The sequence below is a fragment of the Tenrec ecaudatus genome, chromosome 1 (genome assembly GCF_050624435.1).
Source record: "Tenrec ecaudatus isolate mTenEca1 chromosome 1, mTenEca1.hap1, whole genome shotgun sequence".
NCBI classification, from domain to species: Eukaryota; Metazoa; Chordata; class Mammalia; order Afrosoricida; family Tenrecidae; genus Tenrec; species Tenrec ecaudatus.
The window spans coordinates 42,538,320-42,554,650 of NC_134530.1; the positions used below are offsets into that span (position 1 = coordinate 42,538,320).

Sequence of the window (16,331 nt, forward strand, 5' to 3'; positions counted from 1 at the left end):
GTCAAAAAAAAAAATCTCCCAAACTGGCATGTGAGAGATCCTGGGATGTTCACTTTCCAGAGACTGAAAGCCAGGATGGGGAACTGAACAGGCTGGAAGGTTCTAAATGTCCCTCACTATACCAAACAATCAGTTAATCAAACTTGCCCTTTACGTCAACTGCCTCAGAAATCTCCAAACACAAAGGAACATGGGGGGCAGGGGGTGGGGGTGTCTAGTCACCTATTTTGCTCCTCAGGCCCTTCCTCTCCACACTAACTTCCTAGGGCAGTGCGAGAAGTTACACGCCAGAGGTACTCGGAAAGCTAACACTTCTTTGTTTTGTTTTTTAATCATTTTATTGGGGACTTGTACAACTCTTCTCACAATCCATCCATCCATCCATCCATCCATTGTATCAAGCACATTTGTACATTAGTTGCCCTCAACATTCTCAAAACATTTGCTTTCTACTTAGGCCCTTGGTATCAGCTCCTCACCCCCTCCCTCATGAACCCTTGATAGTTTATGAATTATTATTTTGTCATATCTTACACTGTCCGAGGTCTCCCTTCACCCACTCTTCTTTTGTCCATCTCCCAGGGAGGAAGTTATATGTAGATCCTTGTAATTGGTTCCCCCTTTTTACCCCACCTTCCCTCCACCCTCCTAGTATCACCACTCTCACCACTGGCCTAAGGGATTCATCTGTCCTGTATTCCCCATGTTTCCAGTTCCTATCTGTACCAGTGTACATCCTCTGGTCTGGCTGGATTTGTAAGGCAGAATTGGATCATGATAGTGCGGAGCGTGGAGAAACTATTTAGGAGCTAGAGGAAAGTTATATATTTCATCGGTGCTACACTGCACCCTGACTGGCTCGTCTCCTCCCCGCTTCTGTAAGGGGATGTCCAGTTGCCTACAGATGGTTGTGGGTCCCCACTCTGCACCCCTCCTCATTCACAATGATATGATGGTTTTGTTCTTTGATGCCTGATCCCTTAGACACCTCGTGAGCACACAGGCTGGTGTGCTTCTTCCATGTGGGCTTTGTTGCTCCTGAGTTAGATGGCTGTTTGCTTACCTTCAAGCCCCCAGATGCTCTATCTTTTGATAGCCCGGCACCATCAGGAAAGCTAATAGTTTAAGGCTGATGCTTAACTTTCACTTTTTAAACTTTCTGGCTTTGAAGAAGCTATCCAAGATATTTTCAAGCAGTCATACAATGCTACAAACACTACCAAGGATGGAGACAGACGGACAGACACACACACACACACAGACGGACAGACAGACACACACACACACACACACACACACGGTCTCTTATGTGAAATAGTCAACCTCACGTGAAGAGGAACGGTACAAGAAAATACTGCTTCTTTGCTAAACCTTGAAGTCAGACAATGCACTACTCTCGCCAACCTTGATTTGCTAACCTTAGCTCTGGAAGGGGCTTGCTGAAGGCTATCAGTCACAGTTGAAAGACAAAATTTCCGTCAGGTGTCATGACGTACCAAGAGGCAAGTACACATTTTCTAGCATGATACCTGGCAGGCAAGCAGGTGCCAAGAAGGCATTCTTAGGCTTGGACGCGTGGAGCTTCCAGAAGTGGCTAAGCAGCTGCGTGAGGAAGCCACAGTAATCTCCTTCCAACGGCTCCCGAGCTTCTTTGCCCTCATCCACTCCTTCTGAGCAGGAGAAAGGAAATGATCAATGGCGGCAAATCTCGGAGGGGCTGTAATTTGTTTGAAGGTTAACTCAGGTCAAGGAAGCTTGCCTGGGGAGGGAGTTTCAAGTGGGGCCCCAATCAATATGCCAACTATCCCTAGACTCCAGCAGGCACATCTAGGAGAGAAACAGTCTGGGGAAGGAATATCACAGAAACAGCTTACGTTAGAATGAAGTAGGAAAGGAGGCTCAGCGTCTTTACAGCCGACTCAGAGATCTCAGTTGCAATTGTGTACTTTCTAAAAGCTAGGGGGAAATGTGAGATTGTTCTAGACTGATTCTTGGATTACAGTATTTAAAAAGGAGAAACCAGAGAATGATAGTTATATGGAAACATGAAATATCAGAACTCTAAACACATCAATAAACTGTACTTGATCATGGCTCAGTAAGTTGGGTACCCCGGCAACGTGAGGCGAGATTAAAGGAATCACTAAGTGAGAATGGCCACCGTACATATTAATCACATACATGGGCATGCAAGTAAACGACATTAAAGCACCCACACCCAGGCTTAGCTTTGCGCTAGACATCAGAAGAGGTTGTCGCATCAGAGACAAGAGTCCAAACTAAAGAAATTCCAAGATAAAGAAAAGGGCAAGTACCGAAGCGGGCATCTCTTGAACAAGATGCAGTCCTAATTATCTAAGGCCCTAATCTCTAATATGGGGAATGAAAGACCGAAGAGTAAAACCCCTGCGCCTCACAGCAAGACATCCGTCAGTGGCCAGCGAGAACGTGAGGACGAGAGGGCAAGTTAGATGTGGTAAGCAGATTTCAGGATCACAGCCACCTCAGCCAAGTTCACCTGTTTCCATTTGGGGCAGCTTTGACTCCGTAAAGTGGACAAGGTTGTTAGGGCGCATGATGGCAATAGATCGAGCTGTGATCACCAGCCTCTGGAACACCTCAGGGTCCAAGTCTTTGCCTTCTTTGCTGCATGTGTTGAGACACTGCACAGCTTTGCTCAGCAAGGCCTGATCCTACAGAACAAGACCACAGAAGATCAAGCAAAGCTAGGCTAGGCACTATAGGGGACATGAGGGGGAGCTGGCTGGCCAGCAGGACTGTTCACTCCTCTCAAGAGTACAGGTTAACAAATAGCATTAAGCACCGGGCACAATGTAGACTTCTTCATAAATACAATCTTAAAGGCATTAAAAGCAGTTCTGATGACCCAGTGGGTGATGCATTGAGCTACTAGCCACAGGTGAGCAGTTCGGACCCACCAGCCACTCTGAGAGAGAAAGATGGGCGGCCTGCTTCCATAAAGGTGTAGTCTCAGAAACTCACAGGGGCAGTTCTCCTCTGGCAGTAGGGTTACTATGAGTCAAATTTAACTCAACAGCAGTAGGTTAAAAGCATTAAAAATCAAGTTTAAAAATCAGTATGAAGTATGGTAAAAACCTTACACAAGTCTTCAAAACATCGCAGATAGTAGCAGTCATTTCTTCGCAGGTTCATATTACCCAAAGGTTGTATTTCTGTCATTGCCTTTCCTTGAGAGGATCCGTGGGAGGCGCCAGTGCTGCTAGCTCCTGAGGCCCTTCTCCCTCATGGCTCTGAACAGTCTTCTTTCCCATCAGCAGAAACTGACCTGGTGTGTCACTGGCCACCACTACTCACCTATTATTATAGCGGAGACTCTCCTCCCAGATTTCACCCTCAAAGGCTTGCCAACAACCATTCAAAACTTTCCACACTAACAAGGACACCTCTAGGGTTGTACCAATACTGGCCAAGAGAGGGACCAGCAGTCCTTCAGGTCCGAGTGATTCCGCCCCTCAACTCGCTCGTTTCACTAAGATGCCGCCCCACTCAAAGGCCCCTGTCTTTCTAAGTCTTGTGGAATGTTCTGCTGACCCTGTTAGAGTAAGGAAAGACATAAGTGCTAACCACAGCCTAGCCTCAGGTTTGAGTCGTCTTCATTAACACCTTGTGAGAAACTCGCCTATGTGGACCCAACCTCAATGCTACCCTTTCTCTACCTTACTTTGCTTTACCCACGGAAAGTCAACTTACTCGGTTCCCTGCCGGTACCACGACTCTCATTTCCACGTCTAGAAAAGGTTTCCCTGAGAGGGAGCTGTTACCTTGTGGCTGTGATAGGCTGAGCGGCTGGTGTGCAAGCTAGCCAGGAGGCTCTTGGACTGCTGCTGGACACTGGCAGGGGCTGGCAGAGACAGCAGCAGCGTGGCCAGCTCCTGGGCTGCATTCTTGTTTCTCTCCTGATGCGGAAGACAACAGGGCTATCAGTGGCCCCACCAAAGCCAGGCCGAATCAACTGTTGTGTTGACACATTGCCTTTCCTCGCCCTCCCATCTGCCCACCAGGACTAGGTTTCATGTCGTGGAGGCAAAGGGCTCGAGAAGTCATGCTTGTGCAATAGAGACGAAGAAAGTGAATTCCCGATCCTGACTGCCAGGTCTTCTTTCAGCGGCATTCATCCTAGTCCACGAGAGGCTCTCGCCCCAAAAGTAGGACACAGGCCTTAGGCCCAGGAGTTCTCTAGAGCTTCTCCGATACTCGAAATGTTCTTTAGCAGTCAGGCTGCAGGGCAGCTGCCAACTCCATTGACTTCCTGCCTCTTCAAAAAACTCCCACGTGCTCTGCAAAAAGCCACTTGCCTTTTCGATGATGGGGCCAACAGCAAAGCAGCTTTCCAGGGCTTCTAAAGAACTCACAACTAGCCTAGGGAGACAGAAAAGCTGGCTTGAGTACAAGCACCCTTCTCGGTCCGTGCTCCAGCCTAGGCAAACTGTAGTGGTGAGTACCTCGGGGACAGCTAACGAATGCCAAATACAAAATCAAAGCATCCTACGACCTGCCACAGGCACCATGCATATCGCTTCCTCCTGTTACAGGCCAGGAGAAACCCGGCTCCTACTCGGAGAGCAGCCTGAGGCCAAGTTCATAATCCGCAACTCAAAGGCAGCGTGTTTCTTTCTCAAAGAGGATCAATGTGCTTCCTCGTGCTGCCTGGGGCAGGGATCACCCGGATTGGTTAAACAGTCTGGATGCAATGGGACCCGCAACTCAGGTGCCCATACATCAGTGGGCAAAGGACTACACAAAGGGAAAGGTTAAAGCCACCTTCCCAGCCTGGGAAGGTTATGGTTATATTTTACTTACATCTCCAGAGGCACTTCCTGGGAGTCCCTAAGTATGGGGGAGAGGACAAACTGTATTCTCAGGTATAAGCCACTGCCAGCATTCGAGGGCAAATACAAAGCATCCTTGCAAACCTGTGCGATCTCCCTGAGGGAGTGAACAGCAAACCCAACTACCGTGAAGGATACACCAAAATAACATGCGCCCCGGGGCTGACGCCTATGAGCAGACTTTGTTGAAAAAGACTTAACACCCTAACAGCTGAAGCACTAGACAGCGGGAAATATTGAGAAGGGAGCTGGAGAGAAAAGGGCCAAGGGCAGAGGAAGGCAATAAAGAAACTGGGGAAGAGGGCACGAGGCAGTGAAAAAAACTTGACTAGGATTACGCATTGGGCTGCTAACCATAAGGTCTGCCGTTCAAAACCACCAGCCACTCCATGGGCGAAAGACGAGGCTTTTGACCCCCGTAAAGCGTTACCATCTTGGAAACCGACAAGAGCAGTTTGCCCTGTCCTATAGGGTGGTTCTGAGTCAGAATGGATGCTATGGCAGTGAGGTTGGTTTGGGTTTTGACCCCACCTCTGCCCCCACCCGCCTCCACTGGAAAGGGAGAGCGGAGAGGAGTTGGGTAAGGCAGAGAGAGCCGGGTGAGCTAAGAGTGAGTGCCTACAGCAGCCAACACTAAGTGTGCACTTCCAGTCCTCTGCCACCTGCATTTCCACACGCAAGCAGCTGGGTAGCCATGCAATGATCAGAACAGAGAGAGGCAGGGAGACTCTTCCACAGAAGCGGGAGCCACGCAAAGCCACACCATCGATTACACTGCTCTCTGACACACAATCACTCGTGCAGAGAAAAGAAAGAGGGCATACTAACCAGTCCAGCTTGGTTAGGGACTCAGTTTCAGAACTTTTGGGAGAAGCAAAAAGAAAAAAAAAAAAGGAAAAGGAAAAAATGTAAAGCTCAGAGAAACCTAGAAACACATCCTACGCAAACCATATATGGCTAGGGGAGGGCAAGAAAGAAAAACAGAAGGGAGAGAAAGAGAGAGAGAGAGGAGGCTACTGGGGGTTGGCAGTGATTCCAAGCAAGGCTACTCTGCTGTCTTGCAATGTAAGAAATTCGCCATCTTACATCATGAAGGAGCTCCTCTACCATGGCATACCAGCAGCTACCTCGCACGACGCAGCCAAGCACACTGCTAAGAAGGCCACTGCAGGAGGGGGGAGGAGACTAGGAATCCTGCCACAGGGTGCAGCAGGCAGCCTCTGGCTAGCACTTATTACCGCCTACGTAGCTACTGCAAAGCGAGATGAGGGCCGCTGGCAAGGAGGTGTATCGCCCATAATCTCAGCAAGAACAGACCCTGATCTACAGAACTGGTTAAGCATCTTCTAGTCTGCAGCCTCTGGTTCCTCCAAAGCCAGAGGTGGTCCCAAAGGCTTAGGGCAAAGACTCACACCAGAAGGCTCCGAGCCTGTTTCCCACACGTGCCCAGCACGCTACGGAGACGCAGATGTGGGGAGCTGTGTGGACCCTAGAAGGTCACAGACTTGGGGCAGTTACTTCAGGGCAAACTCTCTCAAGCCAGGAGGTTCTACATGAGTGAGAACTGGGGAAAGGGAAATCACCCCGCCTGCGCTGGTACCTCTCCAGGACGGTCCCACTGGTGGTAGTGGGGGCAGCTGAGTCGCTGTCTCCCGTGCCGTTGCTCGGGTTCAGATTTGAAGGGCAGATGTTGCTGACGGAGGCAGAAGGAAATTCTTCTGGGGGCTCGTCAGGCCAGCCAAACTGCTCCTTCGTCTTGCCATAAATCTTGACCGCGTCTATCATAGTGACCCCAGCTGGATCCACCGAGGCCCCAACTGCAATAAGCAAGAAAAGCCTTTAGGAAGCATATTCTCTGAAAGGCTATTGCCTCGCCTTCCAAAACAAAATGCAGACCAGGGTGGGCAAAGCCACAAATCTTATCATTTGCAGTTGTAGAAGAACTGTCTCCTAAGGTTTCCCTTACTCACTCCGAGATGCTGCCGACATAACGGAACAGGACAGATCAACCCCGCGGAACCAATGAGAGTAGCGATACCAGGAGGGCAAGGGAAAGGTGGGGGAGAAAGGGGGAACCGATCACAAAGATCTACATATAACCCCCTCCCTGGGAGACAGACACCAGAAAAGTGGGTGAAGGAAGACATAGGTCAGTGTTAAGACATGACAAAATAATAATTTATAAATTATCCAGTATTCATGAGGGAAAGAGGGGGGAAATGAGGAGCTTATACCAAGGGCGCAAGTAGAAAGCAAATGTTTTGAGAATGATAACGGCACCAAATGTACAAATGTGCTTGACACCGTGGATGGATGGATGGTGATGAGTTGTATTAGCCCCCAATAAAATGATTTTAAAAAACAACGACGATGAAAAGAATCAGTTCCCTGCATCAAAGCCCGTTACACCTTTGCTCAGGGGAACCCCTGAAAGGTCGCTGCGGTGATCTGTCATGCTCAGGAAATTGTATCTTCCAGCCTGAGGGAAGTCTAAACATGCTCGAGCTCCATCCTGCACACTGAACTACTCCCAGGAGGAAGGGTGCCGGGCAGCTGGCCAGGAAATGCTGAAGAAAGATGCTCTGAGAGCTCCAAGTCTCAACAGCAAAGCAGGACCGGCATTGCTCGCCACTGCCAGTGACGTGTGACTTGAGGCTCTCGTCTGTGCCAGGAGTTGGAAAATTGGAGATGAAATGAAATCCATCTCTACGATGGATCCTTTAACTGTTTGACAGCGATTAGAAGCAATTATCATCTCTAATATAAGTAGCAGAGAAACAAATCTCTGTTGGTGGTCAGGTGTCATCGAGTCAGTCTGGACCCACGGTGACCGCAGGCACAACAGAGCCCTCCCGGTTCCGCGCCAGCCTCACCAGTGTTCCTATGCTCCCTCGAGGCTACTGTTGCAGCCACGGTGTGGGTCCAAATCTCTATTGGTGAGAAATATTCCAGAGCAGAAAGAAAGCTTTACGATCCCACACGCCAGTCCTCTGCTAACTCCTGGCCAGCCCCATCAGTGAGTTCTAACGTGTACGGGAGAGGACACTGAAGCCGAGCTTCACCTTCTCTTGCCCTGCTCTGTCTGTCCCTTTCCTCCTTTCGATGGCAAAGGAAGCTGAGTCCCCTGATGACAGAGGGCTCCCAGCACCCCAAGAGCCTCAGCCCAGTGGCCCTGATTCAGCAGTCACCATGAGCAGGACAGAGTCAGCCCCGGGGATTGAAGACTCACTGAAGAGGTTCAATTTCTTGTCAGCTTGCAGGGCTTCCTCTCTGGTGAAGGGGAAGTCAAACCAGCGGGAGCGACTCAGGTTCAGCTGCATTGTCCGGCCAAAGATCTCAATGTAGGACGGGGCCCGTTCAATTGCCTGGGTCCCAATCTGGATCCGCATGCCTGTCATCACCATTGTGCTGTTGTTGTTGCTAATCTCAATCGTGAAGCCCCCAGGCTGCGGGGAAAGAGGGCACATAGGGAGTGTCTCAGTTCAAGGTTTTAGTCCCTCTGCCGACACGGTTTCAGTACGTGATCACAAGTGAAGGCCGGTTCCCTTTCAACTCCCCAGGAAAGACCCGCCTGCCTCCAAGGGTGGGTAAACAGAGGCAGGCAGCAGTCTCTTTCATCTCAGGCTCCCTTCCCCCGGTGCTAGGAGGCTCCCATTGCCCTCTACACGATGGCCCAACTCGTAACGGTGGGCAGCTCAGCGACGACATGGAAGCCCCTCTGCAGGGGAGAAAGTGAGCATTCGTACGTCCCAAGGTTAGTCACTGGGGTCTGCACTTGCATTCTAAAGGAGGGCTATGCAGCACGTGTTTTATGAGTCGTCCGACCCAGGGCCTGCGCCCAGCGCTCACCTTGGTGTTGGCCACATACATGCCAGTGGAATTCAGCCGGTGCTTTATCTGCTGTGCATTGTAGACCTGCAGGAGGTCGTTGCCACCAAATTCCACGTCTGTCAGCTGCTGGTTGTGTTCAAAGAAGTCGATGGGGAAGGTCACCTGGCTGGACGTGCGGGTTGCTGTGGAGAACGGTACTGGATGGAGTGCTTGGTGTTGGCGCGGCCCCAAGGGCCCCCCCTTACACAGGTCCCAGCTGCCACAGGTTTACTGTTCCTATCAGCACAATGCCCACATGTGGTTCGCTATTAAAAAGGTTTTATCCCTAACCACAACATGCCCTAAGCAATGCAAAGAAATCTGGCTCTGGGTGGACAGTTCATAACAATAGGATCTCTCACAGCTGGCAGATTTCAAGTAAACAACAAATGCTTATTTCTTTTCGGGAGGAGGAGCTATCATCAGTATCTCGAATACAGGATTCAGAACAAAATTGGGTAAATGTGACAATCCTGAGAATAGGCTCTGCTTAGGCAGACTGAAGAGTTTCTCTCTCGCTGTCTCAGACCTGGGATGGGCCCTGCACGACTCAGTGGGAAACTAACCAGCTAAGGAAATGGGCTCAGTCAGCTCCACCCTGCACCTCATATTAGGCAAGTCTTTTTGCCTAAAACCAAAGAAAAGACCCTCTAACCAACACTTCACTGGGCACCTAAGAGGGACTGCTGGCCGATGATGAATGCAGGCTGTTTGTACAATGTCTCTGGACCAGCTGCACACAATACCGGGGCCTGGGGAACCTTGCATTGGCTTTTGCGAGATCAAGTAGTACATAAATCTAGTTATTTACAACAGCCTCTCTCTAACAACCTAGAAGGCTGCCCCTCCCGTCCCACCAGGCATCTTGTGAGAAGGGGTCTTACTGATGGTGGCCGTTTTCCGCTTGCGAACAGGCTTCATTATGCTGATGACGCTGCTGGGCTGCAGGGAAGGCTGCAGCCAGTAGGAGGTGTTCTCCACGTTGGCCATGTAAATGCGCAGGCTGCCATCTTCACACAGCAAGATCATCGTAGTCCGCTGCTGCTCATTGCAGGCCGTGTGCCTAATGGCAACCATGTCCTGGATCTGGAAAGAAGAGGAGACAGAAGGATGGCAAAGAACAGGCGTCTCAGGGCAAACGGGTCAGAATTCCCTGAGATGGGAAGTAACACAAATAGAAAGCAGCACAGGTTCCCAGCAGTGATGGCAGACTGTGGTACTGACCTTGGCTTTAGCAGGCAGAGTCTTAATCTCCTGGATGAGAAAGGTGTCTGGTTTCACCATCACTACAAGCGGCACACCTGTCGTTTGCTGGACACAACACACCAGGCCAGGATGGTTCATCACCTCAGACCATTGGCAAAGAGCAGGGGAAGTTTTACTGCCACCATTGGAACTGCAGAAAACAAAGCTGCTGCAGTCAGACTACCAATCGCAACCGGTGTCTGGTTCTTTTCTGACTACACACTTGGCTTCTGCAGTAATACACTTTCCCAAGGACTCAGATTATTCACAGGTCTGTTTGATTCCAGCCATGGACACCCTCACATAAGCCCCCAAATTCACTCCCAGTGAAAGCCTGCCTGGAAAGCACCTCTGTTACATTCCTGTCTGAGGCCGTGTGGGCTTACAGATGGTCAAACTGCACAAGGGCACAGATTGTCTAACGCAGTGGTTCTCAGCCTTCCTAATGCCACAAACCTTCAATACAGTTCCTCATATTATGGTGACACACAACCCCCCACCACAAATTATTTTCTTTGCTACTTCATAACTGTAATTTTGCTACTATTATGAATCGGGTGACCCCTGTGAAAGGGTCGCTTGACCCCCCCCCCCAAAGGGGTCTCAACCCACAGGTTGAGAACCACTGGTCTAAAGCCAATGCCTCGTTGTCCCATATGGACCTCCAAGCACCTTGGGTTATGTGTGAACTGACAGTCACCTTATTTCATCTCAAGCCAGGCAATTCACAAACAGTGGTTAGGAAGAATGTGCTGGAATGATTCTTTAAGGGCAGAGAAAATCAGAAAAGACCCTACACCTTTACCTCCTCCTCTCTGGGTAAAACTCCCAGTATCTCACACACTCCTCTATTATGTGGAAGCTTGATGAAAAGGCCGTCCACCTTCCTAACTTCTGCCACGGTGCCCATGACTAGTACTGTTCCATTTATTGCCAACCTTCACCAAGAAGGGAAAGGGAAAGGGCATTCGTGTAGGATGAGAGCTCCCCAGACACCTATCTTCTCCTCTCAGAACTGGGCCACTATATGAGCATCTCACTTGTTGCTTTTCCCGTCTCCACAGAGACAGGCCAACCTGCACATGGCTTTCCTCTAAAGATACTTAGCAGGGAAGGGAGAGGATGGATGAAAAAACTTTCACTTCTCCAGACACCTAACAGATGCCAACCCCTGGGCAGAGAATGGAGATCTCCCGTAGAACACGGGGCGGTCGTCAAATTGCTTGCTCGGTCCCACCTTTTGATGTTGATGGGGAAGAGCTGCAACACCTCCAGAGTGGTCCGGCTGATGGTGGCCGCAAATGACTTGCCTTGACAGTAGCTGAAGAACAACATCTGCAGCACGTGGGAGTAGTACACCGACACACCACCACCTGCCACCTGGCTATTACTGTCCTGCCAAGTCAAAGACACATCATTGGCATGAGCTGCATGAACTTCTTAGGGGATAGCTTCCAGCTGATGTTGGTTTTAAACCACAGTTACATGCTCCCAGCCTGTAAGTACGAGATCCTTGCGAGCAAGCCTTACATCATGAGACTAAAGAAACCTCAAGGTGAATTAAGTTTCATCCTCCAGGACAAGATCTGCGCCACCACCACCCTACCCACCCTGAAGCAGTCCCCCTCCACCCCACCTTCTGAGAGAGAGAGAGAGAGAGAGAGAGAGAGAGAGAGAGAGAGAGAGAGAGAGAGAACAATGAAAGAAAAACAGATGAGCTGCTAAACTGAAGAAAGAGGATGGCAATATTGCTCTAACCTTCAGGTCCTCATGGTTGATTTCCAGGACATTAGTGACATAGAAGGGCCCCTGCTGGGCACTGCTGGCATCTTCCATGAGCTGAGTATAGATATACCCAGCAGAAGACATGATAACAATAATGCTCTTTCCCTCCTCGTTGAAAAGGAAGGTGGCATCTCTTATCTTTGAGCTTGGCAGGAGAAAGTAGAACGTTGGGCTCAGGGCATCAATAGACAGGTCATAAATCTGTAGGATGGAAACAAAAAGAATAAATAAAGGAGATTTAGCTCACCCATTAGCAAAATATCCAGGAGAATCCAATGGTCCCAATTGCGGAGTAATGAGCACTCATTTTTCCATTCAATGACAACCTACTGAGTGTTAGACATTGGGTATAGGAAGATGGACTAAGTCACCTTTCACTCTCCCTCCAGAAACCACTAGGAAAGACACACACAACAGACTTTTTACATGTAACACTTGGTGTGCACTTAGCACAAGGGAGGCAAAGGGGGAGTGAAACCAGAATCAACTTATCACATTAAAGACCGGATTTTTTTTTTTTACCAACTTACCAAGTGGCCGTGTATTTTTTCAGCTGTTAGGTTTTTTTTTTTTTGCATTAAACCATTAATGGGTTTACATCGCATCAACTATTTATCATATTTATTTATAACTTTGTTTTTTAATATAAAACATCTCACATTATGAAACAATATTTTGCAATGTAGAACATTATTACTTTTATGAACTATAATCTTCATGAAATTTTAAACTTCTTGTAAAAATAATCAACATAATCTATATTACTTTGAAAAATAAGCAGAATTGGGGCTAAGAATTTCTTCATGTCTTTTTGTGTAACGGAAGACCACTTGAGCGATTTAGGTGATGTTTTACATTTCTGATGTTTGATCATGATATGTGCACAAATCCTTTGCAAAACAATTCCAACAAATAGTAACTATTTGATTTAACCAAAATGCACTAAAATGCTAAATAAACAAAAAAAACATGAAGACAATCGAGTTTGCTATATTCACCACTGATGTAAACACCTAAATTAGATGAAGTAGTTACAATATATCCAAGCAGATGGCATCTGAAGACAGCGTGTAGAAATCACGAGTTATATGGTGACCTGGCAGTAACAGATGACGCATGAAACACCGTAAACTCACGCGGGATCCATCCGCAATGTGTGATCACCGACAAACACAAAGTTCTTCCTCGACAACACAGCAAAGGCAATAAAACACCAGAGGAGAGCCCATCGAAGACTTCAGACCATCTGGGCCCATTAAATGCCGAATATCCTAAGTGGTATTATCAAAAATCTGTTGTGACTATACCTTGACAAAGTCAGCCGTGACGATCGCTAACTCGGTCTGTGAGCCAGGCAACCACACAGCTTTGATGATGAAGTTCCCTGTTGCCAACTGGGGGTGCAGCACCAAGTGATCCGAAACGGAGCCTGAGCTGCTGAAGGTCAGCACGTGGCAGTCCTGCACACAGGTTAAAGAACAAGGAGAGCAGGTGATTTCCATGGCTCGGTGTCTCGTTGCCGGTCCTGATGCCTTTTGCTTTCAGACCGTGTTCAGACTGGTGAGTAACAAGCCCGAGTTTCAAAAACACTGAACTCTAGAACAAACTCAACTCAGAGGAAGGCTTCTTTTGTAGGTCAATGGGCCAGTCAATGGCCCTTGAGTTTTAATCTTGACAAGGAAAAGAAAAGGTGAAGCTGAGAACAGTGGGGAGAAGGTGAGTATGGGCCCTATGTAGTGCAAGGTACTCACACCTGGCTCAGGATTGTTACCTTCAGCCCACAAACCGCAAGGTAGTCCTCTTTGCAGGGATTTCCAGTGAGGCTGAGTACGGTAAAGGGAACTGGGGCAGAAGCCAGGCGGGTCAGGGTTAGCTTCCTTTTGCTGGAATCGGCTTGCTTCAGGAGTGCAGAGAGCTGCAGAACCGTGATCTGTACGGGGCAATACTGACTCTTAATGCCAGTCCTCTCAGTGAAAACAAACAAAATACAAGAGCCCCCTGAGCATGGGTATGAGCTTGCAAGCTTTCTCATGGATGTGCCCTAGACCAGTGCCAGCCTCTACTGCACCTGGCTAAATGGCACGGGCTCATCCACCTCCCAACGAGGGTAAAACAAATACAACATAAAAACCAACTTCTCTTTTTACAATCCGGTCATAAAACAGCTGATCACCCGTTATACAAGGTTATCCCTCTTCCATTTTCTACGCAATTGTTTCGGAAAGTCTTTTAGAGCTGTCTTAAGGGCTGCTCTTATCTGTAATTGGGTTTCTACTTAAGAGAAGGTCCAAACAACTTGGTTAGTGATGAAGGGGCCAGAGTACAGCGAAGCTTCAGTGAAGACACTCGGCACTCTTCTAGCCTCTAATTCTACACAACAGCATACTCCTCCCGAGTCCTCAGAGAAGTGGGCGGCCAAGAAATGACGGAAGGGGCACTGTTTTGTTTTGTTTTTTGTCTCTTGGCTTGTGTCCTATGTCAGAATGAACACACTGCACAAGCCTGGGAGCCAAACTGCCCTGGGTAACTGCTAGTCGTTACCTTTGCCTAGGAGTGTGACGGTTCTCTTCTGAGTGGGGTTACTAATTTGACAGAGTCTCTGTCCTAACCCTGCTGGCTCTGGGTTAAGTAGCAGAGTTCACTGTCATCAGTCCCTCAGGCATGCTTGGAGCCCTGTGGGCCTTCCTTACACAGCGGGGCTTAGTCCTGAGGCAGACATGACCTAAGATGAGTGGGAAGAAAGGCAGGACCCACCTTGCCTTTCTCATGGCTGACAGCCAGGTGCTGGCGGCGCCCGTGGGGGGAGGAGAGCACACACATAGCCACCCTCCTGAGCACATGAGCGCTGATAAGCTGTCGAATGGTCTGGCCCTGGTCTCCACTGTAATTCATCCGAACATTCTCAAAGGCACCTTCCTGGGAACCTAGGGTGGGAACCTGACAAAGAAATGGAGAGAGGAGGAGGCTGTAAGGCAAGTACAATCTAGGTACAGAGAGATAATAGCTACATTGAAAAACAGAGGATTCATACTCAGTTCACATGATTGAGACATTAGACAGTGTCTCATTTAAAGCAAAGGATTCCAACTTTGACAGAAGTAGTAAAATTTCCATAAAACTCATTTATTTTTTAACTTGTTCTGTGATTTAAGCAAAGGATTACAGGGCTCAGTTTTCTATGCAACAACTCATAGAACACCTTGTTTCAACTCATCCCCTAGTGCACGCTCTTCACCGTTCCCACTGCCTCCTTTGTTTCCTACTTCCCTGCTTCCTGCTGTCCTAACCTGCTGTACCCGTCCTTAGGTAAACGCTGCCCTTCTGACCCTGAAGAGCTGATTAATCTAACATGGGGCTGAGTTCTGCTCTAGACCCGAAGAGTGACTAAGGGCCATAGTCTTGGGGATCCCACCAATCTCTATGCAACTGGTAAGCGTGATCTCCTAGGATTGAGGGTTTTGTTCCACTTTTATCTCCCACTCTATCCAGGGCGTACTAAGACGATCCCTTTCAGAGCAGTTGCTAGTGGCAGCTGGGCACCATCTAGTTCTTCTGGTGTCAGGGTCATGGAGGCTGCTATTTGTAAGTTTAATTAATATAAAACAAAAGGCAACCTAAAAATAGCCTTTATTTTGTGAAATTAGGGTGAAATAGAGGGAATTTCCTTTCCCTGATCTAACCTGGCAAAATGAAGGTTTATAGGTCCCAACTCCCATCCTAGTAACTTTTAACCTGATGTTTAACTTGGGTCTTTAATACCTAAAAACCTAAACACTACTCTAAAACGGTGGCTGACTTTTAATAAAATACCAAATACCTATCTGTATGCGTGTGTGTTTATTTCCAAGTGAGAGGTCTTTCCTTAAAAACACCTGTGAAATCGATCATGTACCTCTCTCGAAATAGCTCACTCTCCTGTGTGGATTGTTCCCAGTTCACTTTCCACTACTTAACATCGCTGCCAGAGAGGCCAATCCAATCATAGCAGAAACATTACAATCAGTTCTGAGCAGCAGGTTTTAAAATGGATAACAACTTATAACTTGTAACTCATGTAATATGAAGAACTAGAGCAGTGGTTTCTCAACCTTCCTCATGTCGTGACTCTTTCATACAGTTCCTCATGTGATGGTGACCCCCTAAGCATAAAATTCTTTCCATTGCTGCTTCATCACTGTCATTTTGCTACTGCGATGAATTGGGCGACCCCTGTGAAGTAGTCGTTCAACCCACACAGGGGTCGCGACCTACAGGTTGAGAACCGCTGAACTAGAGGAAAGGCAAAAAAGACGAGCATTACTTTACAAGCCAGACTAGCCTTCTAGAAGATAGTGAGGAAGCTTTCTTTTCACACACAGAAAAGATTTCTATTATAATTGGCCCCATATGGAGTTTTCCCACATCCTGGGAGTTCACTTATTTGTAAAGGGGATTCACCCTCTGGGTTGGACCAAATGACTTCTGGGGTCCCTCCTTCTCAAAACGCAGCTCATCTTCATCTGCTGATTTTCCACACGGCTCACATGACATAGAGATGTCATTAGATTCTAAGTTCTAAAT

The 16,331-nt window shown here is 48.2% G+C and overlaps 1 protein-coding gene across 6 annotated transcripts in view; it reads right to left on the reverse strand.

Moving 5' to 3' along the window:
• Positions 1–16,331, reverse strand: part of UBR4 (ubiquitin protein ligase E3 component n-recognin 4) — a 125,564-nt gene that overhangs the window by 60,137 nt on the left and 49,096 nt on the right. For 3 of the 6 annotated variants that reach the window (XM_075551322.1, XM_075551345.1, XM_075551304.1), the window contains exons 40-54: positions 14,526–14,708; positions 13,543–13,701; positions 13,079–13,231; positions 11,745–11,972; positions 11,224–11,381; positions 9,966–10,137; positions 9,626–9,827; positions 8,721–8,884; positions 8,101–8,317; positions 6,472–6,688; positions 4,338–4,401; positions 3,804–3,938; positions 2,519–2,693; positions 1,760–1,843; positions 1,530–1,670 (exon numbers count right to left, since the gene is read on the reverse strand). In XM_075551322.1, coding sequence (XP_075407437.1) covers positions 1,530–1,670; positions 1,760–1,843; positions 2,519–2,693; positions 3,804–3,938; positions 4,338–4,401; positions 6,472–6,688; positions 8,101–8,317; positions 8,721–8,884; positions 9,626–9,827; positions 9,966–10,137; positions 11,224–11,381; positions 11,745–11,972; positions 13,079–13,231; positions 13,543–13,701; positions 14,526–14,708 — 2,452 coding nt within the window. The remainder of the gene's footprint in view (positions 1–1,529; positions 1,671–1,759; positions 1,844–2,518; positions 2,694–3,803; positions 3,939–4,337; positions 4,402–6,471; positions 6,689–8,100; positions 8,318–8,720; positions 8,885–9,625; positions 9,828–9,965; positions 10,138–11,223; positions 11,382–11,744; positions 11,973–13,078; positions 13,232–13,542; positions 13,702–14,525; positions 14,709–16,331) is intronic. The other 3 variants (XM_075551314.1, XM_075551336.1, XM_075551328.1) reach the window with 3 other exon arrangements.